The sequence below is a fragment of the Rutilus rutilus genome (assembly GCF_951802725.1).
Source record: "Rutilus rutilus genome assembly, chromosome: 12".
In the NCBI taxonomy this organism is placed as follows: Eukaryota; Metazoa; Chordata; class Actinopteri; order Cypriniformes; family Leuciscidae; genus Rutilus; species Rutilus rutilus.
The window spans coordinates 24,773,210-24,798,003 of record NC_140217.1 but is presented as its reverse complement, the minus strand read 5'-3'; the positions used below and the strand labels follow the sequence as shown (position 1 = coordinate 24,798,003).

At 38.1% G+C, this 24,794-nt stretch overlaps 2 protein-coding genes across 3 annotated transcripts in view; one reads left to right on the top strand and one right to left on the bottom strand.

Moving 5' to 3' along the window:
* The window catches only part of nme7 (NME/NM23 family member 7), a 35,464-nt gene extending 21,680 nt beyond the window's left edge, over positions 1-13,784 (top strand). For both annotated transcript variants that reach the window (XM_084426749.1, XM_084426750.1), the window contains exons 11-12: positions 12,507-12,614; positions 13,694-13,784. In XM_084426749.1, the coding sequence (XP_084282875.1) occupies positions 12,507-12,614; positions 13,694-13,726 (141 nt within the window). In that variant the 3' untranslated portion in view covers positions 13,727-13,784. The remainder of the gene's footprint in view (positions 1-12,506; positions 12,615-13,693) is intronic.
* A 2-nt stretch (positions 13,785-13,786) lies between these two features.
* Positions 13,787-23,778, bottom strand: atp1b1a (ATPase Na+/K+ transporting subunit beta 1a). Its single transcript, XM_084426754.1, has 6 exons — positions 23,533-23,778; positions 19,248-19,376; positions 17,441-17,596; positions 16,360-16,544; positions 16,113-16,196; positions 13,787-15,242 (listed from the first exon to the last, which is right to left on the bottom strand). Exons 1-6 carry the CDS (start codon positions 23,624-23,626, stop codon positions 14,985-14,987), a joined length of 906 nt encoding a protein of 301 aa, XP_084282880.1. The 5' UTR covers positions 23,627-23,778; the 3' UTR covers positions 13,787-14,984.
* Positions 23,779-24,794: the final 1,016 nt, after the last annotated feature.

Below are 24,794 nucleotides of genomic sequence, written 5' to 3'. Positions count from 1 at the left end.
AGCAGGATAATGCACCATGTCACAAAGCTCGAATCATTTCAAATTGGTTTCTTGAACATGACAATGAGTTCACTGTACTAAAATGGCCCCCACAGTCACCAGATCTCAACCCAATAGAGCATCTTTGGGATGTGGTGGAACGGGAGCTTCGTGCCCTGGATGTGCATCCCACAAATCTCCATCAACTGCAAGATGCTATCCTATCAATATGGGCCAACATTTCTAAAGAATGCTTTCAGCACCTTGTTGAATCAATGCCACGTAGAATTAAGGCAGTTCTGAAGGTGAAAGGGGGTCAAACACAGGATTAGTATGGTGTTCCTAATAATCCTTTAGGTGAGTGTATAATGACTCTATAACTTGTTCATTCATGGCACAATGTTTCTCCTGGTTTCCACATTAGTGCTGTTTGATCTGATAATCTATGGGTTTATAACAGACAATTCTGCTCTGATTGTGAATGCTTCTCACTAGATTTTGCAGTGATGTTATTAATTCTGCACCAAATTCAAATGGTTTCTCATTGGATCTCCCACTGCTGTGTAGTAACGTGTCCCATGATCAAGATCAGCCCGTGAGTAATCCTGTTCTGAGCTTGCACTGCGCTGTCTAATATTGGTCCGAGCTGAAAAACTGCCAGCGCTGCACAGCTCAAACGAGAAGCACGCTTTCATTTTGTTTGCTGTTTTTCATATGCAACAGAAATGGCAGCTCTTATCAGTTGGGAAACACTGTGATCACACCAGTGCAACCTCTAGCAGAAACCATTTGATCACAGTCTGGACCCTGTTGGACCATTTTGCTTTCCTAAAAATCATATGTTTTTGCTTAAATCAAATTCATACGAAATCGCCACCCTGTAAAATAGCTGTTTTTCTTCTGAGATTGAGTTGGACCTCCAGTCTTGTTGTTAGCATTTTATTACTTTTATTACCTTACACAAGCTGATGCTTGCCCCCTAGATATTTGTGTTCTTTGACACAAATGGCTTTGATATTCTGAACATGGCTCCAGTGTTGTGACCTTTACAAGGTCAAACTAGATTGCTCAATCATGGGTTCCGGAAAGAGCTACGCACTTCTCAATTGACTGCCCCGCCCTGGGTCCTCCCCCACCCTCTTTTTCTCACACACACACACATATGGTGCAGAGGGAAAGAGAGAGAGCGTGAGAGTGTGTGGTTGGTTTTTGAATACTCTGACAGGCTGTATATCAGCATTGTCTGGTCACAACAGCAACAATATTGTCTTATATCTCACAAGTTCTTTGAACTCATGCTCTTTATTTTGACATGTTCTCCTGTTTCCCCCCCTCCTTTTGTGCTGGATCTGTGGCTGCATGTCTGTGGTTTATAAACACTGCCAGTACGATGCATAAAACATAGTTATTATGTGTGTTTTGGAGAGATAGACTGGTCTAGATAATGTACCGTAAACACTTTTTGATTGTTGCTGTGAATAAATGAGGGGTTACCACCCATTCCTTTCCATTTACCAAATCACACTAAACACATATACAACATAACCATGTGCTGAGCCGCCTTTTACCTCCATTTATAATGTTATAAAGCCTTGTATTTAGCCTAGTAATTCATTTCCTTCATCAACATGAATAAATGTTAAACTGAAGCTCATCACTTAACAAGGTATGTAGATACTGTATTTTGTTCCCTTTTTATTTAAAGTACATTTAAAATGTTATTATTTCTAATTTTAAATTTAAGTTTAATCTATTTTTATGTGGTAGAGGTGGAGGAGGGAGTGCCATCATCACTCGAGCTGTATTTGAGCACATTTTTCCTGCATAAGAGTGTTGCAGCTATATGTTGGAGCTAGCATACTAACTGCAAGGCCTTTATACTGAACAACTCCAATTTGAACAGTAATTCTAATGTTTATCGTTTGGATTCAGTGAATGTTCGTACAATGAATGTTTGCTAGATAGTCTTGCGATATGCACGGTTATGTTTTGTGTTGATGACCAGATTTATTTTAGATGAACAGGCTAAATAAAGTGGCTGGAGAAGTATCAACTGAAGGTGCACCACAGACCGCTTCATCAATTTCAATGGAAGCAATCTTGTGTTGATCACAAGCATCTAGTGCCGACAAACCTAACTAAACGTTTTTCAAAGATGTGTGCATGCTGACATATTTGTTTGTGTCTCCTAGACCAGGGGCTTTCAAACTGTGTGTCGCAGCAGCTAAATTTGCATTTCAGTGAATGACACACTTACACAGACACAAGCAGTTTAGTTTAGCGCTGCACGATATACCAACATTAGAAACTGAGACATTACCTATTTTGAATCGCAAAAGCTGTCATTTAATAATATAAATATAAATATATGCGCTGTGTTTCGAAGTCGAAGTATTGCATTTGTGAGGCTGGAAGCTTACGTTGCTATTTTGAACCAATAATCGGAACAAAAGGCAGTTGAAGGATGACATGTATAATTCAAATATTTATCTGACTCCAATATAATTAATCTGACTCCATTATTCTTTAACCTCTTATTCTTTAAAGGTAAAGGTCTTACTTAGAACTGATTTCTAAGGATTTAACCTGAACAAAAGTTATAATCACTTTAGCTTTCAACATAATCAGTGATAAAAGGAAAGATTCTCAAAGCCTTTAAAGCAAGCAAAGTTATTTATTAAGATACATGTTTAAATATACAGACAGTAGAATGGAACAACATACTGTATAGAAAACCTATTTGTAACAAATAATGCACTGTTGTGCAGAAGAGGCCGTAAAAGCCTTTCTTGTAGTATGAAACTATTTCATACTATTTGAACTATGAGTATTTCATACTCCCGCACACCGGTGTGTGGGAGTGGCGGGGTTAAAGCCTTTCTGCCAGATCAACAGTTACTTTTCCTTTGTATACCCTGAGCAAAGCATTGTTAAACATGAGTGGAATACCAACACCAAAACCGACCGACAGGAAACCAAAAGATGAGGCAAATGGGTGGTGATCAAGAGGGGGAGAAGAACATTAACATATTCTCCTCAATGTATGTTTAAGCAATAGTACCTAGATTGTACATTAGGATACTTTAATATCTCTATTAATTTCACCAGCATTCATTTCAGGTTATAAGCTGTCAGATGAGACCAAGCATGACATAGTTACATATTAGAACACACTAGTAAATAAACAGTATGTAGTTGAAAGCATATGTCCTGTGAAGCAAATGGTACAGACGTGTCATTGAGGTGTAAATGACTCTGTCTCTCCCGACAGAACCATCCTGTGCCTGGAGTGTCCCAACAGTCCTCAGTCAGCATAGTGATGAAATCCCTTGCACTAGATATGCATTAGCGTACTGTGACGATGAAGGCCATTGTGCCACGTTTAATTCACATGTATACTTTTAAAAGGCTTTTTAAGTACTAGGGCAGTAAAGAGTTCTGCCCATATTTGTTCAGCCCAACACATTACACCAAAATATTCAATGTCATGAAAGGCTGTCTCAAGTCTGTTCGTTCATCTCTGTGGTCTGTTCAACTCGGCGCTGTTGTCTTTCAGAGACATGATCGTGTTTGCATTCCCTCCTGTGCATTTCGCTACCTCATGTACACACGGAACGAGCGTGAGAGCGTTCTCTGCCCTTAACATGTACTTATGATATTATGTTGTTAAATGTTTAATATGTATCTGCCATGCAATAGCCGTTGATGGTGATATGGCAATAAACTCAAATACTACTACTGCTACTGCACTGAACACCGCAATGAGTTTTAAAACACTCGGAGCGAACGTGTTTCAATTTTTGTGGAAATATTTCATATACTCTTTAATGTTTGTAAATGAAGAAATTAAAATGTAAATATTAGTATTGAAATTTTACGGTTGTACTATAAAATAAAATAATTATTTTTAAAGGCTCGATTAAATGTTTGATTAAGATTAAGCTTACAGTACTACTGACACCCCTCCCCATCCCACATATTTTAGTGGATCTTAAGATAGATTCTACTTGTCTAGGTGGGTCTTGGAATGGAAAAGTTTTGGAACCCCTGTCCTTGGATACAGCAATCCTTAAGATTACATTGCTGGACCGAAATGCTGAAAGACCAAATTGAGGCGGATATAAGGATAAACCATTAACACTTTGAGACTCCAGGATTGTGTGAACAAAAGAAGGGGAGAAATATTTTCAGCATTGTTTGTGAAGGATTAGTTGTAGTTCATAAAGAGAGGATAATACTCTTCATCGCTGTTTGAGTCTGAAGGCAGGCGTGTTTTTCTTTCATTTCAGCCGAAATTTTCAAAATCCTGTGCAAACACAAAGATTACATTAATTCGGGTTGGAATGTGTAAAGTTTTATGAGAGCATCATAAAGTTTTCCGAGCGCAAGTCAGCTTTAATGTCATGTTCTGTTGCAGAGTTTGGAGATCCGTATGATCGATTTTAGGGGGAAAGGGTCAGTGTTTGATGATGTGATTAGTCAGTCTAGATTCAACATGCTTCATTAACCACTCTTCTTTTCTGGTAACCTCCACACCTCTAAGCTTTTCCCACTGCCGAACACACTTTAGAGTCGTGTAATGCCTTACCAAATGGTAGTGAAATGAGAAGGACCATGAGAGTTGCCTTGTAAAGTTTATTTATAAGGGAGCAGTACCACAGCATGGTCCATTGTATGGTGGGAAACAAGAATAGAACATGTGTCTAACATTATGTCAGCAACATTGAAAATTAACCTGAGGACACATGCTTCATTTGGCTGAATATAGCAAATTTTGGACCACTTTGTGTCCTAGTGTAGCATCAGCCCCTGTAAAGAAGACATGAGATCAGCCAGACCTTGTTGTTTTGTCCTTTTAAAACAATTATCAGTTTATTGGTTGTGGTCATAATTTTAATATCAGTGCATTCCCAGGTTTTTTTTTTTTTATGTTTTGGCCGATATTACAAATTTATACTGCTACTAAAAAAATGTATTAAAACTAAATAAAACAACCAAAACTAAAATAAATAGTAGGAATGCACAGTATTTCAGTACCATATCAGCTATTGGCCAATGGATTTTTTTTTTTTAATTATCGGCATCAGTTGATATTGAATATTTAATTGTTCATTTCCCTACAGTTAGCATATGTTTGCTGTCATCTAACGTTTACTTAAAGTTGATCTTTAAAAACACTAATAATTTAATAACACTGTTAATGTAATCTTTGGCAAGTCTCAAAATGAATATCTTTTTTATTATTGTACATTATGATTTATGCCTAAATTCACTTGTAGCAATTAAAATGACTTGAAAAGCATTTTAGTTTTAAATTTTTTATGTATTTGGGCCATTTATTGGTTGTCGACATAAGACAATAAATATTGTAATGTTGTAATTGTAAACCTATTATAGCGAGACATCATCTCTCCAAGCAATCCAAATGAATTTATGAGCATTGAACGTTTTTGAGAATGTTGTGGAGCTTCTCTGCAGATTACTGCAAGTTCTACTACCTTAACAATGCACCCAATGGGATTTTACATTGGTCATAAATCAGACTTTAATGTCCCAACTTTGGACATTTCCCTTGTCGCATCTCATTTTAGGACAGTCTTTTTTTAACCAATATTTATTTAAGAATGTGGTTTCTGAACACTTCTGGTCTTCTGACCTATTTGTTGTGTAGAAGTGCTGTATTCAGGAATGATGTCAGCTGTGGAACACTGCTCCTTTCCAGTACCTTTATATTACAGGTCTCTTTATCATGTTGACAGAAGTGTAAAAGAGCAAGGAGATACATGTGAAGGAAGTGAAAAATTCATCATGGCGGATCCTGTTGGCTTTAAGATGTCAACTCAAGTCAATTGTTGGGAGATTTTAACTTTCTCATTCCTTGTTTTGACAGTATTGTTCAGTGTAACCAGATTCTCTGACTCAAGTGTCTGTGTACAGAAGGAAACAATGTATTTCTAGACAAAACTTCCTTGTTCAAGGTTGTTTCCAAATGTGTGAAGTTGTATTCTGCTGTGTTGCTAAAACAGACCAAGCTCACAAAATAATTAATTCTCCAGTTTCTGTGTTAATACCTGCTGTTATTGTCTGCCTTTCTGCATTCATTTACATTCTGTATGAGTCTGTTTGAACTTAATAAGCTCCAAGGCTGACTTTGGTCCATGATTGTACAGAAGAAATTAGCCATTTGTTCTCGGTGTGAGAACGCACCAAGATCCTGTTCTCTTAGTTGTGCTTAAGTCTCATATGGTGTTGGAGTTCATGAATAATGTATTGTGCCGACAGATCGTATCAACTGACAAAGTTCAACTGAATGCCTGTCAATGACTGACTGGCTTTCAGCTCCAGGTTCCAAAATACCGTAACTGAACCTCCACTTGGAAATGAAGGTAACTTGTAACACGGTAAACCTATACAGTCGGAATGTAGCTGTGCCTGATTTTTCACAGACAATGGAGATAAGATGTATTAGATGTTTGGACACAGTGTTTGCCTACTTTACACAAGAGCATTTTGTGTATCCATGTCCTCCAAATGTATCAAAAGTAAACACAATGGTTTGTGGAGGTAGAATTATGTCTTTAATACAGCTCTACAGTGTAAGGTCAAGTTTGTGAATTATTTTTGAGTGCCCTGCGCTCAGTTTTATTAGGATGTTGCTAATCTAGTGTTCTTGTTCTAGTATGGCTCTGTGTCAGTCAAGTTCTCGCCTGCTACACAAAGAAACAAAGCACAATTGACACTGTTGTCTCACGTGTCTTCTGTACAGCCCTGTTAGATCTGTCCGTGAGAAATATGACAGACCAACATGTTATAGCCTGCAAATAAAGAGCAAAGGCAATTAGTAACAATGAGGTTTTTCCTGGATTAGGGTATTTGGCATGAAGCACTCAAGTACAAATAACAGAATGTGCTATAGATGGTTCTCTTATGTTTGTGCAAAAGCCTGTTTAAAAAAGGGTATAGTGTTTCTAGTGAGAGCAGTTGCATTTTTAAAAAAAAATCTGCCCATGGCCTGTTTTATAGCAAATTGTTCATCCACAACCGAGATTACTCAGTCAGGGTTTAATAGTGATCTCGAATAGTGATAAGTGCTTGCATGTGTCAGTGCTGTAAGTATGTGGGCATAAAGTCAGGGCCATGGAGACCTGTAGTTACCATGGCGGTGCTCTCTTAGGAGGCTCCAGTGTCGTCCCCACAGCATCGATTGCTGCTTAATTAAGGCCCCGCTTACATCAGAGTGGCACCAGGAACAGGGAGTGAGTGAGCCATGTGACCGGGACTGATCTGGAACTGCCTCGGACAATCTGCCCATCATCTGGCATCAAATTAGTGCTGGTCTCCCTCTGTTTTCCTAACATTAAGAGTCTGCTTTGGTTTGTTTTTGATCATAAATGACAAAAAAAAAAAAAGTGTTTAGGCTATATATCACCACACAAACCTTTTGTCCTACATTCACTCTAGCTTAACACTGTAGCCTTTGTTGTCATGCCTTAAGGTGCATTCACATCAGCAAAATGTAAAAAAAAAAAATTGTGGGCAAAAAGATCTATTGTCAATAGTGTCGCGATGTATGAAGCACAGCTCACACAAAGGTCACTTTCAACCCATGAAAAGAAAACAAACATTTAAAGCCAAGGCACTCGGGGTTAAGAAATCTAAAAAAAGCCTTTATTCACCCGTGGCTTAAATTATTTAAAACCAATTCCAAATACCAACGTGTTGCAGCTAACAATCCTTCATTAGGCCACTTTCAACCCAAGCAGCTTTCTGTTGGTCAATGCGGCGAATTCGAGTGACTAACTTGAACCTGTTGCAAAATTGGCGTTGGGAAATATTTCGCTGACACATGAAATTCTCACTTGCATGGATCCTTATTTAAATGACAGGATTTCGCCCAAGAAATGCTAAATGTGGCCTCACCTTTAGATGAATGGTTACTTTGTGCATCGCCGTTTGCCTTCTTATTCAAATGACTTCAAGTATGCTAATTACATGGACAATTCCCTTGCCACCACCTGTGGTGAAGTGTTTTCTTTGAGGGGACAATGGTGAAAGCACAATTGTGATGTCACTAATTCTCAAGGTCTTACATCACTCGTGGGACTAAAGGTTTTTAGTAAATTTTTTTGCTCCAAGGCTATTTGAATGTGCACAAGCCGAACATTTCCACAGCGTTTCATGCCACTCAGTGAGAAGTGTACCTACTTACGTGCATTTACTGTATATCTGAACATTTGCTAGACAAAATGATCAAGTAAGAGAAAAAGACGGGATCTTGTGGTTGCCTTACAAACTTGAACCAAAACTTGATATCTCAGAAACCAAATAAACTTTTATGCTATTTTACATGATTTTTGGTCTTTTAAATTGGTTTAATTACTGTATAGAAATAGGGATTGGTTTGATATTTATATGTGTTGGTGATTTGTCTAGAAAGCCCCATTTTGGTTTGTTTGGGATTACAAAAGGTCCTCATAAATAAAAGTGGCTTGAAACTGTTGCTTGTTAATTAACATACACCAGGCAGATTAGCACATTGACTTTTGATAGCTATGAAGTGAGAGACCTTGATGGAGGGAGTGTGAAGAATGAGCCTCATTTATTAAACATGGCTGTTTTTACAGGTAAGAGCTCATTGACGTACACAGGAAACAAAACAAATTCATAAATTATTAAAAAGTATGGGGCTGGTGTGATGTTTAATGTTTTTGAAAGAAGCCTTTTATGCTAACCAAGGCTGCATTTATTTAATTAATAAATACAGTAAAACACATTCATTCTAAACTGCCGTTCTAAACAGCAGGCACATACGGGGTTAAATGTGAGGAGTTTAAGTCTGGAACAGTACACTCTTCTAACACAAGCTGTACACCCAGATTGTCTTTCACCCATTTGACCAATTAAGTCTAGTTTACCCATCTAGTGTGAATTTGTCCCTCTAAATTACCGTTATTTTAGTTTTCAATAATTTTTGATGATTGCCAAATACTTTTAAATGGCACTAAGAGTCAGATATCCATATACTCAGACGTTAAGTCATGTCACTTGACTCTAAGACTGAGAGGTCTCTCTGAATACAGGCCCCATTTTATCAGTGAACAGCGAGAGGAGGGTTTGTGAGGTAACGATTTTTTCGCCTCGGTCTACATAGACTGTAGTGTTACGTCAGTGTGTCCTCTCTATTGACATTCTCTTTATGTTCTGTGTAGTGGGTGTGGGAGGTTTAGTTTGTATATGCAGTGTGTCTGGCAGCGGCTCTTTTTAGAATGAGAACACACGCACACTATGAATGCTGACGTCAAACAGCGGCCGTTAGAAATGGATATCACCAACATGGATATCTCAGTCATACATTACAAACGTGCTGATTAAAGCAATTTTCCCAAAGGAGTTCCATGAGACAAAGAGGCAGTGAGAGGCGAAATGAACTCGCTTAGCTTGTTTGTTCCTAATCCTAGCCTGGAGTTTGTGTAGAACCATCAGTGTTTGGGCTTGGCAGGACTCATTACAGTGACATTAAGCTCAGCGGCTGCAGGTCACTAATGGGTAACTAACGCAATTATAGTGAGACAGCTTTTGCCAGGAATTGTCTCAGCACTCAAAATGAGCCTCTCTGTGAGCATATCTATGTGTGTTAAGTCCAATGAATAAGTCCAATTCCAGTCAGACTAAAACAATAATTTGTCTATTTAAAACAAAGTAAATCAGCTGATTATGTTGATGAAACCTACAATACCATTCGAATTTTGGGATTGGTAGGATGTTTTTTTGTGTGAAAGAAATTCATATTTTTATTCATTAAATCAATGTGTCTCATTTGCAATGTTACTAAAGATGTCTGTTTCAAATAAATGTGACACTGAAGACTGGAGTAATGGTTGCTAAAAATTCCGCTTTGCCATCACAGGAATAAATTACAATTTAAAATATATTAAAATAGAAAACAATTACTGTTGGTACGGGTTTTTTTTTTTTTTTTTACTGTACTGCTTTTTTACTGTTTTTTGTTTTGTTTGTTTTTAGTTTTTACGTCCCGTCCCGTCCCGTCCCAAACTCTGTGTCCCAAACCACGTGTCCCGTCCCACTGATGGTACTTAAAAAATTATTTCAAGGTTGGCAGGGGGCTGTTTTATTAATATTTCTCACTTCAGACGTTTTCATACCGACCCCAAACTTGTTTTAAATGAATCACAAAGCTGACATCATATCTAGATAAAGCTAAAGAAAGGATTGCCTTCATGTGCTTTTTCAATGTCAACAAGATAAGGATAATAACTAACCCAGCAAGAATCTCTAAATATGCTTAAGAAAGGAAATCATATGTTACAGCGCTGTCTTTGTTTGAACCAAAACACTCATTTTGCCTGAGACTTTCTCTCATAACAATGTGTGGTCGCTCTTTGTTTAAACTGTGTGGTCTTCAACAGGTTCCAGGCCACTGAAATGGAAATCCAGACTTCAAAATGGAGGTGATAAGATGGGTGTGGCTAAGGAAACCCAATTTATTTACATTTAGATAACCCATCCCCCATGGGCAGAGATTGGGAGTTAGATTTCCTACTGGTAGAGATTAGCAGAGGACAGTAGAGCCGCCGGGGCTTGTGTCCTCAGGAATATTTCATTTCATCACGTTCCATTTTAGCCTTAGCCAGTTGGCCAGCTGAGCTCTGAATGAGAAGCACATGTGAGCGCGAATTGAAGTCAAGACCTGGTATTAGTCCAACATTCGGCTGAAAGGGCATTGAAATATAAACTCAAAGTAAACTCAGCCAAGACCCCTTGAACTTCTGTCACGCTGTAATGGCAGGGGAGGAGTATTTGTTTAACATTTGTAAAGGTGATCATATATTGTTAAAATCGCTTATACTGTTGCACTCAATCAGTCCCATTTTGTTGGTCTTTATGTGGGACTTTTGTATCTCTTGTATTCCTCTGGTACCTTTTGGCTGTTTTTGTTTTGTTAGTTTTTTTGCTAAATGACAGCATGCCTAGAATGCTGAGCAGCCTGTTCTCTGCCAGACTGGTGTTAATGTCAGGTTGAGATGAGCTTGACCAGAGAAAATAAAAGCTGGTTGGGTTTCACACAAATAATGTCACTATTCTGGATTGCACTGGTATTTAAATTCTGTCCAATACAGATAAACACATAATTATTTTTATATTATGGCTCACTCTTTGAACCAACTTTTTTTTGCAAAAGTTATAACTTATTTACACCTAAAAGGTTTATAGTAGAACATATTACGTGTACATAGCACATTATAATACTATTCTAATGAACTAATATGCACATTTTAGTGGTTAATAAGGTTACAATTTAGCAAAATAATTTCTGACAGTGATAACTGTTAAATAACCAAAGAATATAGTACTTTGTCTATATAAATAAAAAATAAAACACTAAAATTAATTACAAGCTACAAGTGAAGTTAGTCATCACAGCGTTATAATGTACAGTACAAAAATGGATATTCATTTTGAGATTTGCTAAAGATTACATTTAACAGTGTTATTAAATTATTGAAGTTTAGAGTCGGCATTGAACGGTTGCTGCGATAGTCTTTTCTTTCCTATTGTGACGTATATCCGAGTCTGATGAAGAGCCTGCGTGCTCGAAACGTTACCGCTATGCGATAGTTGTCTTTACAATAAATATTTTTGATAATTTTGGAGCTTAGGTGTTGCCGACTTTACTTTAATTTTTACTTGATGTTTTTTAGTCGAGCACCCTTTTGAGATTGATGTGCGTGCTTTTGTTTCATTTTTCTACGTATATCCGAGTTAAAAGGCTTCTCAAACAAGAAAAAAATTCAAGGCGGGACTTGATTTTGTCCATCGGGAATTGGATCATTGCTGTGATGTCATATGAGTGACAGGTTGATCCCTCCCTCATGCCAGTAAACACGTCATCATAGAAGAGAATAGATGTCGCATACATGAATTTAAAAAATAAAGATGTGCACGGATAAATTATTATAATAATTACTGCAATATTCCATAAAAACAAGAATTGTTTTGATTTCATACCGACTTTGAGCGTTAGATGACGGCAAAGATAATCTAAATGTAAAGGATAAAGACAATCTAAATGTAAAAATAGTCTGAACAATTATAGGATATAATTTAATATATATGGATATGGGTAAACAATTATATATCCAGAATGGTACCAATATATCGATAATTTTAATGCTAGCCTAAAAATGTCCAATCAAGTTTAAGTTGAAAGTTAAGGTTTGTGTGCCTCTGAAGTGACTCTGACATAGAACTATTTAGGAAGTTTACTGATGTTGCAGTAATCTGTTTGAGTGACATGAACAAGCACATGCGAGTAACCTAATGCCCTGGATAGAATGTGATGTTATGTGATCTCGCAGCAGCGTTGGGCATGAGTGACCATCACAACACATGCATCATCACCTGTTCTTTTATCCAAAGGAAACACTGTTTCAAAGCATGTGCTCCATTGCTCTTACAAACTAACCCATCACAGAGCTGTTGTCACGTTATGTTTTGTTTCCATACAGGAAATTGCACGCCACCTTCGGCCCGCCGCTTTACGAGCGCTCTACGGCAAAAACAAAGTGCAGAATGGCATTCACTGCACAGACCTACCAGAGGATGGGATTCTGGAGGTGAGCTCATGCAAATCCCATTCAAACTCAATGTTGTGCAAGAGACAGTCACGTTTTGTCTTCGGCCTCGTTTTACTCGCTTTGAGGATGTTTGTTTGCCTTCAAAAATATTCGGATCCCACAAATGCTAATGAAGCCCAGAACAAAATGGCATCCAGGTCTCATGACTGTCCGCAGTGGGCAGAGGCAGACCTACAGCCCAGCGTGTCTCACAGGAAGGGATGCAGGCGGATAGAGTCGGTTTGGTAGAAGGGGGAAAAAAAAGGCTTTGTTATGCCAGGGAGTGGGTTTGGCCCGGTGGACGTCATTGTTGTGCACAACTCCTGATCTGTCCAGCCTCCCAGCACAAATGGCCCCTTGTTAATCATTTGCCTGCTGACCGACTCACCCATGACATTCCAAGAGCTCAGGCCTCACAGAGGCCCAGCACAGACGCCGGCTGCCGTAACAGGCACAATTCAAGGGAAAGTCAATTGTTTGAAAGTAAAACAAGCTGGCGAGCTGATGCCGAGGCCTGATGAAGTGCTAAAAGTGCATCACGGATTAAATCAGGTTTATCTATTATGATGGGCTTCGTAATTTTTTAGGTGTGTGCAAATTCATGTACTTATCCACTCTTCTATGCCTGTTGAATTATTTTTATTACGTAGCAGTGGGGCTTTCAGACTCCAATGTTGGATGACAAAATAACCTTATAAAATTCATAGACTAGATCAGGGATGGGCAACGTCGGTCCACTGTCCTGCAGAGTTTAGCTCCAAGCCTAATCAAACACACCTGAACCAGATAATCAATGTCTTCAGGGCAGGTGAGTTTTTATCAGGGTTCCACGAAGAGCCTTTAACATCTATGGAACCTTTCCATTCTACAAAAGCTTCTTTAGAGTGGAAAAAGGTTCTTTGGCACTTTTAAGAACAATTCACTGAAAGGTTCTTTGGGGAACCACAAATGGTTATATGGCATTTCTGTGAAAACCTCCTTTATTTTTAAGAGTGTAGGGCACATAGTGTGATATTTGGGATAACTATTGTGTTTTGGAGGAATATTGGACTGAATTGTGGGAATTTCTGTTTTTGCAGGTCCAGTATTTCTTTAAGATTTTAGATGGGTGAAGCAACTGTGAGAGATGTCCGTCCGGCTGTTATTTAAATAAAGACCACTTTAACAACACCTCAGTTGTCTGTCCATTTATTTCTTCTTAGGTCTTACCCAGATTTAAATAACATTACAAGAGCAAATGCAACTCTTGACAAGTGTTCTGATGTCCAACAATGACTTTTAAGAACTTTAAACACAAACAAAATATCCTATTACATGGGGTACTGCTTTGCATCTGACAGGTTTCTAACCTTTGACCAGTGACTTTGGTATTTGGATTCATACATTACACTCTCTCCTTCTGAAAAAAAATTGTACAACTGCATAAATATAAAATTCTTCCACCATGAAAATGGCAAAAACATTCATTAGAAATTAACACCACAGCATGTGATGTCTCCAGAAAAAAAAAATTTAAAAGCACTGAGTTGCCATGGTGACCACTGGCCACTTCAGTCCTCCACACTAGACACACAGTTCTACACTTAATAGTAAAGAAAAATAAAAGCCTTACACAGAATTTTCATTAGCCCCAATTTCCCAAATTGCAAGAAGATCAAATAAAAAGTGAAAAGGTGATGTAAAAACATTCCCCACAATCAATGAAAAACAAAAGATGCAAAGAAAAAGGAAAAAAAAAAAAAGGTTTGAACGGAGTGCAGTCACTTACACACACACACACACAGAGACCTGGGGAGTTCAGAGCGTACCATGCCAGTATTTTCAGTTTTTAAGTAGACGAATACGCACATTCACACTCAACCTCTCTCTCATACACACAAACAAACACACACACATACACACACCTTGGACCGCTAAGTCTTTCTCACATAAGACAACAGAAATTACAACATGGCTTGGAAAGGACCATTGTATGCGACTACTGCACTGCACACTCCATAAAATATAAAGAGACCACACTAGGCAGAAATACTCAGGGGACAGAAACACTGCTCGCTACATCAGTAGTGGAATTATAATTTACAGTAATAAATGAACGTCCCATGGCTCACGGAATATTCTCATTTACAGTAGAATAAATACTTTGCTATTGCTACTCTTCCTGTAATTTACATTCTAACCCTAGACATGCAGAGAAAGCTAGTGTAAAGCGTACAGATTAAGTGTAGGTCCCGTATGTTGTGAAAGTTTGTTCAAGACTAGTTGTTGTTGTTGCTTTTTCCAATTGAATTTGTACTCGTCTTTGTTTATTCATCTAAATTAATGTGTTTTGAAATGGGCAGAATAAAAGTGCTATTTTCATAGCTAAGGTCATGACTTGATGGTGATTTTGATGTCAAAACGTCCCTGAGAACGGTCCTTCTCGCTGTAATCGATGTTCTGTCCGTATACTTTACACTCTATGCGCATGTCCATATTCTTCGTGATGTTTTGGAACTTGATGGCCACCAGAGGCTGGAGGTAATGGGGCTGTAGCAGCTTGCCGTAGTAAGGATAATACTGGAGGGGGAAACCAGTACCCAGCCCGAAGTATTCGACCGGTCCGAGCTTATCCGCTTCCTCTTCTCTCTGTTGACAAGCATTACTCGTGTTAGATCATTCACTGGAGCACTATGACACATTGAGTTTAACATCACTGAGTATATTTCTTTGATAAAGGCCTGTTCACGCCAAGGACCATAACTATAGTAGCCTCCACACCAACGGATTATTATAAGCGTGCACAGTTATGTCGTCTGCTGCTTTAAATGTACTGGATTCTGATTGGCTGTCGATGTTTTTATCATTCATCAGCTTGAAAAAATCTTTTTAAAAGCGATTCCAACGATGTTGTTCTTCTAAGTCATTATCGTTATAGTTGTAGTGTGGACTTCCCTTTTCTCACAGAATTAGAGTGATTATCTAAACTTTATAGTTCTCATTATAGTTGCCTTGGTGTCATGGGGCTTAAAGGGATAGTTTCCCCAAAAATGAAAATTCTGTCATCATTTATTCACCCTCCAAACCTGAATTTAAATAAAATAAATATTTTGAAGAATATGGGTAACCAAACATTTGTTGGGGCCCATTGACTTCCATAGTATGGGGGAAAAATACTATGGAAGTCAATGGGGCCCGTCAACTGTTTGGTTACCGACATTCTTCAAAATGTCTTCTTTTTGGTTCAGCTGAAGACAGAAATTCATACAGGTTTGGAACAACTTGAAGGTGAGTAAATGATGACAGAATTTTCATTTTTGGGTGAACTATCCCTTTAACACTTGACTGGCAAAAGAGTAGGGATGATAATGCTGATAATGCATTTCTGGCACATAATGCATGCACAATAATAAAAAGAAAATCTCTAAAATCAGACATTAACCAATATGTTACCAATATATTGTGCATCTCTACACAAGAACGCTATTTTACCAAGATGTGTTTTAAGTATTTCGTTACCTTGCTTGAGCAGTGGATTGGGATCAGATTGTTCTGAAAGTTAGGGCGGGCTGCCTCAGGGATACTTTCATTCGAAGCTGGAATCTGAGGAGAAAGACATTGGCAAGTTTAGTATATGGCAATCCCAATATTAAGGTAAATGTTGCCTCAGGCTAAAAAAGCAATTGACCTATATATATGGCAATAATATAGACAAGATAATCTTGAACGACAATCTTCTACATCCTGCTTATATTAAATATCTCACCCGTGGCCTGAAGAACACAATTCTATTGAGTTTAACGATGAGGCAAGGCTTGCCTTCGCTGAAGCCGTATGATTTGTCATTTTTGCCTGAGCAATCCTTCAGCAGTTCTCTATTGAAGCGGCAGGCCTTCCTTATGCCCTCACTGCTCTCCAGTTCTCCACGATCCTTATAGGGTTGGGGTGTGTCTGAACATGAAACGCATTAAGGCTTATTAGTGACTTATACAACTGTATTTGCTTGGCATTACTACAACAGTGCACAGGCATGCAGGACAGCAACATGGGTCAAAGAAAGCCCCAATTGTCTACCTAAGCAGTGAACTGTTGACTTGTGAATGATTATCATTTGACAGAGCTGGAGAGTGATGTAGGAGGTCACTTCCTGGACTGAACCCTTTTTATATATATATTTTTTTTTTACGATTTTAAAATCCATTTTTTTTATTACAGAATCGATATTCATTCAAATTAAATTGCTTTATTTTTGCCCTTGCTTATAGATGAGGTTGACAGAAGTTAGCCACTTTCGTTTCAACAGAGGATGAAATGTGTCGTTATCTTTGAGTGTTGAGTGACGTAATGTAAGTGGACGCGTGAAAGTGTCGTGAGACTGAATGCACTGAAAAGCCCTCGCGAGGCTCGCGCATGACGCACAGCGCTACTCATACATTGAGAGAGAGATAAGACAGTAGAGCTGTACGATTAATCTTTAAAAGACTGTGATCTCGATTCAAACACCCACACGATCTTCTTCCATTTCGTCTGTTTATTAAACCTTTGACAAAATCATTATCGTAACTGACGCATCATTCAAATCTCTGTTGGTGCTGCCGCTGACCCAGAGAGAGTTGTCATGAAACAGCAGTCTTTTCCTCATAGTATCATTATTTCTGTGATACAATAGTTCAAATAGGTCAGAAAGCTCTCAGATTTCATCAAAAGTATCTTAGATGAACAAAGGGATGACATGAGGATGAGTAATGAATGACATAAATTTCATTTTTTGGATGAACTAACCCTTTAATAATAGAACTAAAAGCTTGGGTTTATTGAGATGTATATAACTTAAAGACTTATCGTACCTCCGCAGTCTTCAAATTTGGTGACATCCGTCTGATTTTCCTTATTGTAGCCTTTCAGTAAGTCGTCGATATTTTTCACATATGCAGAGTAACTACTTTCGTCCGCCATAGAAAAGCTGAGCTCCGCTTTTTCCGGGCGTGGGGAGTGTGATAAGCCTGTAAATAAAATGGAGAGGTTAAATGTGGCCCAAGCAACTGGTGTTGTGAACATTTAGAAGAGTGATTTTCCCTCCAGCTATGAGAGCAGTGAATGCCAGGTCCATTCATTGTCATGGAAGTTTGCTATTCAGATTCCCAGCTTGGCAGTAATTTTCCACCACGAACGTAAGGCCACAACGGGGCGTGGCGTGAGCGGAGCAAGCAGAGGAGAACAAGCGAACGGAAACCTTGTATTTTCTGTAATGCCAATTTTTGTTTCAACAGCCTGGTAATGAATGACCTTCCATGCATGCGCTGCATCTGGTGTAAAAGATGAGCTTCTGGCTTATTTGCACATGAGAGAGTTACATAGACATTGTTTAATTCACTTTTAAGACTCTGGTTAGAGCTTGCGAAAGTCTCCCAACCTTCCCCCTCCTCCTCTCCACAACTTCACGTGCTACTGTCACACAATGGAAACTTTTAGCCCCTAAGAGGGAGGCGGGACTTGAACGCAGGCAGCATGTCACTTCTTTGCTTCACAGCCTTCTTTGCAGCAAATAGCTGCACACCATGGTGATCTCCACTTCATTCCTACTCACGTTGTTTCTTTTTAGACTTTGGCGTTCAAGGGCCGCCTCTCTTAAAGGGGAAAAGGCTCTTCTTGGCAGAGGCATTTATGTTCAGAGCCTTCACGAATACATCTAAACGTAATGCCAAGGCGGGAGTGTGCACTGTGCAAACATTCACTGACATGGCTGGTGTGGTGAATGGCTGGCAGTGGAGCAACGGGCAACCTAACAGGGATTATGGAAACTGCACAATGCTCTCCTCTGTTTCTTTTCCCCATTTTTAGCCTAAGTTCAATATCAAGACAATCTTTTTTGTGCCTGTTGTAAACTAATTCAAAGGTATGTTTAAGCTCACAAATGCTGATAACGTCAACCTCGACTGAAATACTACAAGACATGCCAGTTCAAAGACATGCGAAGTGTGTGGATGAGGAACAACAATGCTGTTAGAACTCAAACGGGAAGCCTCGTCATTCTGGCCGGGAGTGTGAAGGTCAAAATGGCTTTCTGAGTGTGTCTCTCCTTTCTACTCCCTCACACTCCTACCAACTCCACTCATTCTCGCCGAGGTCAGGCAGACCTTTAGAGCCGCCCAAATGTCACAGGGTTTACAGAAGCAAGATTAACTTCTAGCGTTATATGTGTAAATGAGAATGTCCCAAAAACTGTTTGTTCTTTTCATTTTTCCATATCAATTACAAATAATAACATGGAATGTCCCTGTTGCCTCAATTACTTTTAAGAGCACTTGACGGCAAGGCTTGTCAACCAGGTGACAAACAAACGCTTCTGGTATTTCACTTTAAAATACAATGATTTACAACAAAACTGAAAATGTAGAACAAGACATAAAACCATCTTTCAAAAGTTAGTCAAAATCATCAACTACACAACAACATTCTCCCAACACTGTCGCATATGGTACTTATCAAATCATGCCAGTCAAAACAACTATTAGCGTAAAAGTACATATAGTTCATTCTGTATCTCTTCAGTTTGGTGATTCACTCTCAGAGCTTTTACGTACAAATAGTACCCAACCTCCGAACACTTTTGGGCATGTCATATCTTCAACATCAACCAATCTGGTTTGTTACCTGGGGGTGCAACCCTGTCCTGGTATGTGGGCTTGTAGTTGCTGAGAGTCAGAAGCATGGCCTGGATGGTGCCAATGAAAATTCCAGCCAAGCAGCCATAGAAGATAACGTAGAAGCTGAAGATTTTGACTGCAAAGAAAAATGTAAAGCATGAAATCAATGGGATGTTTTAGAGCACATATAACACAAACACAAAACTCAAATGTTTAGAAAAGCATTTAACTTTACCCTATGTATGAGGCATAAAATGAGCATTCAAAGTTGGCATGACATAAAAATTCACCTCATCTAGTATTTTCTTTACATGTTATAGTTTTTTTCTGTGAATGACTCATCCATGCACACATTGCATTTTTATAAAATTGTTTTGACCATGTATTTTTAAATCAAAATGCCATAACTCAATCTTCCAGTGAAATGCTGGACCCCTTTCGCACAATCCACTGCAAGCTCACATTCAGATCTGCCTTCATCTAATTAGCAACTACAATAATCCATTTCACTCTGATTTACATTCGGAAGATAAGATCTGTCGCTACTTCCATTTCATCGTGGCTTTGAAGCGACAAAGCACCAAAGACTAAACTATGGAAGCTTGGTTACTTGCCAATTTTTATTTAACAATTCTGACCTTTTTTTCTCGCAATTGAAAGTTTTCTATCTCACAATTCTGACTTTTTTCCCTCAGAATTGCTGACTTTATAACCCACAATTGTGAGTTCACAATTCTGAGAAAAAAGTCCGAATCGCAAGATATAAACTCAAATTTGCAAGAAATAAAGTTTATATCGCACAATTTCCACACAGAATTGCGAAAAATCGATTCACATATTAATCATGATTCTATCTTCTACCGATTTGTATTGATTCACAAATTTCAAAAATCGATTCTTTAAAGTGTGACATTTCTTTAACTTTGCAGTACAACTTAAAATTATTGACACATTACGTTAGAGTGTTATTAATCACAATAACCCCTGAAAAAGGTCTCAAAGCGGGGCTTTGAATTTTTCCAAATTCAGTTTTCTTTCACAGCTTATTGCGCTTGCATGGTCAAATACACACACAATTATATCAAAATGCACATCTTGTGGAGTATTCACGTAAATACAGTCTGTTGTGTCCTGCGTGAACGTAAACAGCTAGGAGAAAATTGGATGTGTAACAGTATATTAGATCCGTGGATTCATTATAATCCTCATAATCTGTTGCCGTCTGTTTCTGTTTGTTTATTTGATTGTTTTTTTATTTTTTATTGTAGGCCTATTTGTTCTATTTTCGGTAATTTGCTTCATTGTTCCTATTTTTAATAACAAAAATAAAATAAAATGTCCTGCCTTGCTTTATTACAGAGACTGTCAGTCATGTGTGTGATCACGACTGCAGTCAGCTTAAATGGCATTTTTTTTATAATATTGGGTTGAGTAAAATGGGAAGAAAAACAGGTTCACATTTAATTTAGTGGGAAAATAGAATCAAATCTATGCATATATCCAATCAAAATTTAATTCAAAATCGAGAATCGGTTTTTAATTGAATCGTGACCTCAAGAATCGATTTGAATCGAATCATAAGGTACCAAAAGATTCCCCTACGAGTTAATATCTCCAATTTTGACTTTATTGAATGATTTGAATCTTTATAATTTTCCTACTCACAATTGCGAGTTTATATCTCACAATTGTGAGGAAAAAGTCTGAATAAACTCAAAATTGCAAGAAAAATAGTCACAATTACTTTTTTTTTATTCTGTAACAGAAACAGGCTTCTATACAGTATTTAAACTACTAAGAATAAAGAGAAACAAAACCCCAGTAAGCTGTCTTCTGAGACAAGTGACTCGTGAAACGCTAAATTAAAATATTATTTAAAAAATCATAATTGAGAATTATTTTCTCATTTATTTATCTGATATACACTGATTGTGTCTTTAATTCAGAAATGTGGGTCTTGGGGCTGAGGTAGCCAGCTGCCTTCTGAGCTCAGCCATTTTATGCAAAGTTGCCAGTAATCATGAAACAACCCAAACTTTCCTGTCTGAAGTAACTGCGACAACAGAAATCCCAGTGTCCGTGTGACGCAACAGCAGAATGCGACCTGCAGAATAACATTCCTGTCTGTCAGTTACTGTGGTAGTATGTGGGCTTCATTGAAAGCGGCCCCCAACAACCACTTCAAACCAGTCGCCACCAAACACAAGGGTCGGTTTGTCTGTGTGTGAGGATGATGAGGTTATACTTCATTTCCTTCAGCCCTGGCACTAAAACCTTTGCCGCCTATAAAATCTACAGGAAACACATTCAAGTTTGAATACGGTCCCACAAACAATAGTTTTACATGTCATACTCTCAGTGTGGGCAGAGGAAGAAGCTTGTCCCTGAGAGTATAAATAATAGGATGTCTGTTTTTAAACTACTATGATATTTAAGCTTTATTAAACCCACTTTCACGAAGAGTAAGAGTAATCACATGCAAACAGTGAACGCAACGCCTCTATTGGCTGTTAACTATGTCATTCAGTCTCTCACACTTCTCATTGGTTTCCCTAAGGCTTCACTAAAACCAATAATCATGTAACAATACATTTTATTTTCATGTAGTCTCCAGTTACAGTATTTTGCGGGCAGCAGCCTGAGTGAAAAAAAATGGACAATTTTCCATAAACAATTATCGCCGACGCCAAAAGAGAATGAAAGGTGTTAAATCGATACAATAAAGTCAAAAACTCCTCTTTAAATGAATAATGCGGGCTCTAATGAAATAATATGCGTCAGTGAAAATACTTCCTCTAAGTTACCGCTAGCATCTCCTTTACTCTCTCAACCCGTACGGTTTGTTTGTTCGCCTTTGCCAAATTCGTCTAACCAAACTATAAACACGTTAATTTAAAGTCTACGATTTTACGAAAACTTTACGAAACGTGTCGCAGACATTTCTATTCATTTTAAAATGAAACTTCAAGCACAGAGAAAGCCTAGCTTGGCTAAGCTACATGTGACGGACTCCCACATGTGTCAGACTCAAACCTGTGTTTCATCATCTTTCCACCCGTTTCATTGGTTAACTACGTGTTTTAAACAAGTTATTGAGTCTTATTAAATATTAAAAGCATTTTATTATAACGCGTGGTTAGTGGATAATGTAACTTTTTAATAACAGCCATTTGCAAGTGCAGCAAATGTAACTTACATAGCCTACATCAGGAGGGCAGAGATAAACACAAATGTTAACAACTGATAAAATAAAACTATCAGCTACAGTCTCCAGCTTTAAATGCCTATATTAAAATGGCAAACTCCGCTGATATATATTTACAACAAAGGCAGGAAGATGAATCACTACTAAATAAGCAATTATTATTACAATGTTACTAACTGTAGGCCATAATCTAAACAAGCCAAATTACTTGGAGTCACCTTGACGAAAGAAAATAGTCACCAGCACAAACACACTCATGTCATTTATCTATGACTGAAATTTGCTGTTTTTTGGGGTCTTTTTTTACTCTTCACTGTGAAAATGTTGTTTCCATCCATGCCACAATAACTTCTAATCGATTTGATAGAAGTAAAATGAACTGATCACTGCAGGTTGTAACTTTGAAACCATTTTGATGCTTAACAAATCTACGATCAAAATTACATTTTCTGTTTTATTGGTTGGAAAATTGCAAATTGTCCTTGCTGACCATTTCAGATGAAGCTGACTGACATATTTCCTACACAGTAATAACATCCGTATAACAACGACCTTCAAAATAACCTTGTTTCTTTTCAAACACCCCCAGCATGGACCTAAACGTGAACATTTAAGTAAACAATTGATTAAATATAAAAATATTTTGTGTAAAGCACTGGTTTCATATTTTTTCCATTCATCCGTCGATGCCATTTCACCACCTTGTGGCTCATCACGCGTATGATTCACTGATCAGTCCTTCTATTAACGTTACATGACTATAACTCGATTCTTTCGACACACTCTATGCACTAGAACACCATTTATCAATTAGCTTCGTTTATACGAATACTTCAATCAAATATGATAATCTAGTTATAACAGCAAGGCGCCATCTCGAGGCGTTTTTTCCCCTTTGAAAACGAAAGTCACGACGCAGTCAGTCAGATCAAACAGGTGCTGAGTTTTTCCAAAGTCTGGAAACACGCTGTAGCCGTTTCTCCTGTCTTTAACGTTGGTACATATCAATATTAACATATAATAAAGGAGAAAAACTAGTTTAATCCAAGAGAAAAGGCGCTGATGAAACAATCTTGAGAACACTTACACCAACTGCCGCCTGTGCGTCCTAAAAATTCCCTCTTGTCAGAATTCCAGATAAAGCTCTTCCATCCACCGTCACCTTCTTTCTTTGCAGACATTTTCGGTATTTAGTTCCCTTTTTGGTGGTGTTTGAGCGGGCCTTGTGGACTTTACAGCGATGTTGTCCCCTTCCTTAATGTTGTAAAAAAGGACAAAGTCGTACCCGGTACCTTTGGTTGTACCCACTCAATATATAGTCGAGGCGAGACTCCGCCCATCGGCTCTTTTAATAAGTTACCTTCAAAAGAGGGAGGGCAGATTTTGACCAATCACAAGCCGCCTTGCTTTTGCGTAATAACTCGTAAACGGGGGTGGAATTCATACTCGCTTGAGCAGTTCAGTGCTGTTTCTTTCAAACTCTAAACTGTGTGCTTTACTCAAAATTATAGATTATCTCCTTTCCTGATCCCATGAATTAATATCATACGTAAATCCACCGGTATATTTTGATTGTTTGAACGACAATAAAGTACTAAAGTGCTTTTTTGAACATGTAGGCCTGTCATAGTACGGTCAGAGTTTTATGTGCATGTATAATGGTGGTACCATGTTATTCTTGAAGAGAGTACCATATATTATAAATACCATTATACATTATTTCATCTCAGAATACCATGGTACTGACATCTGATACCATCACTGTACCATGGTAGGCCTACTGCCTATTTTTTTTAAAAGGGGATAGACTGTTGCTGCAGATCAATTGATCAGAAAACAATGGTTGAATACAATTTCTAATATTTGTTTTAATCATATAATTTACTCAAGTGGCATTTATGAAAGTACAGATGGCGCTATGATACAAAGCACACTTTCTTCTCTTTGTGGGTCTTCATTACAGAGATAAAATGTGTGTGTTGTTAAGGGGAGGAAACATTTTCTCAGTAACCTGTTTTGGAATACTCAAGTTCAAGTATGTGATCTGCGCTCCATTCAAGGTCATTTGTGGGAGGCAGCAGAAGCAGAGGTGAACCCACCTACACCAGGCATACAAATGCACTGAGCCATAGAGTTTCAGTCTCTCAATAGGGTTTAAAAAAAAAATTTCTTTCTCATAAACCATAGACAAGCTTTAACAAGTGCAGGTATTAGTTCCTGCACACTGGGATTACTGGTTCTTTCTTTGAGTTTCGGGGGTCTATTGACCCCAAAGCTCCATTACAGTTAGGCTACATTTAATTAATAAGTTACATGTAAACATGAATGTTTGGCACTTGAATGATACAA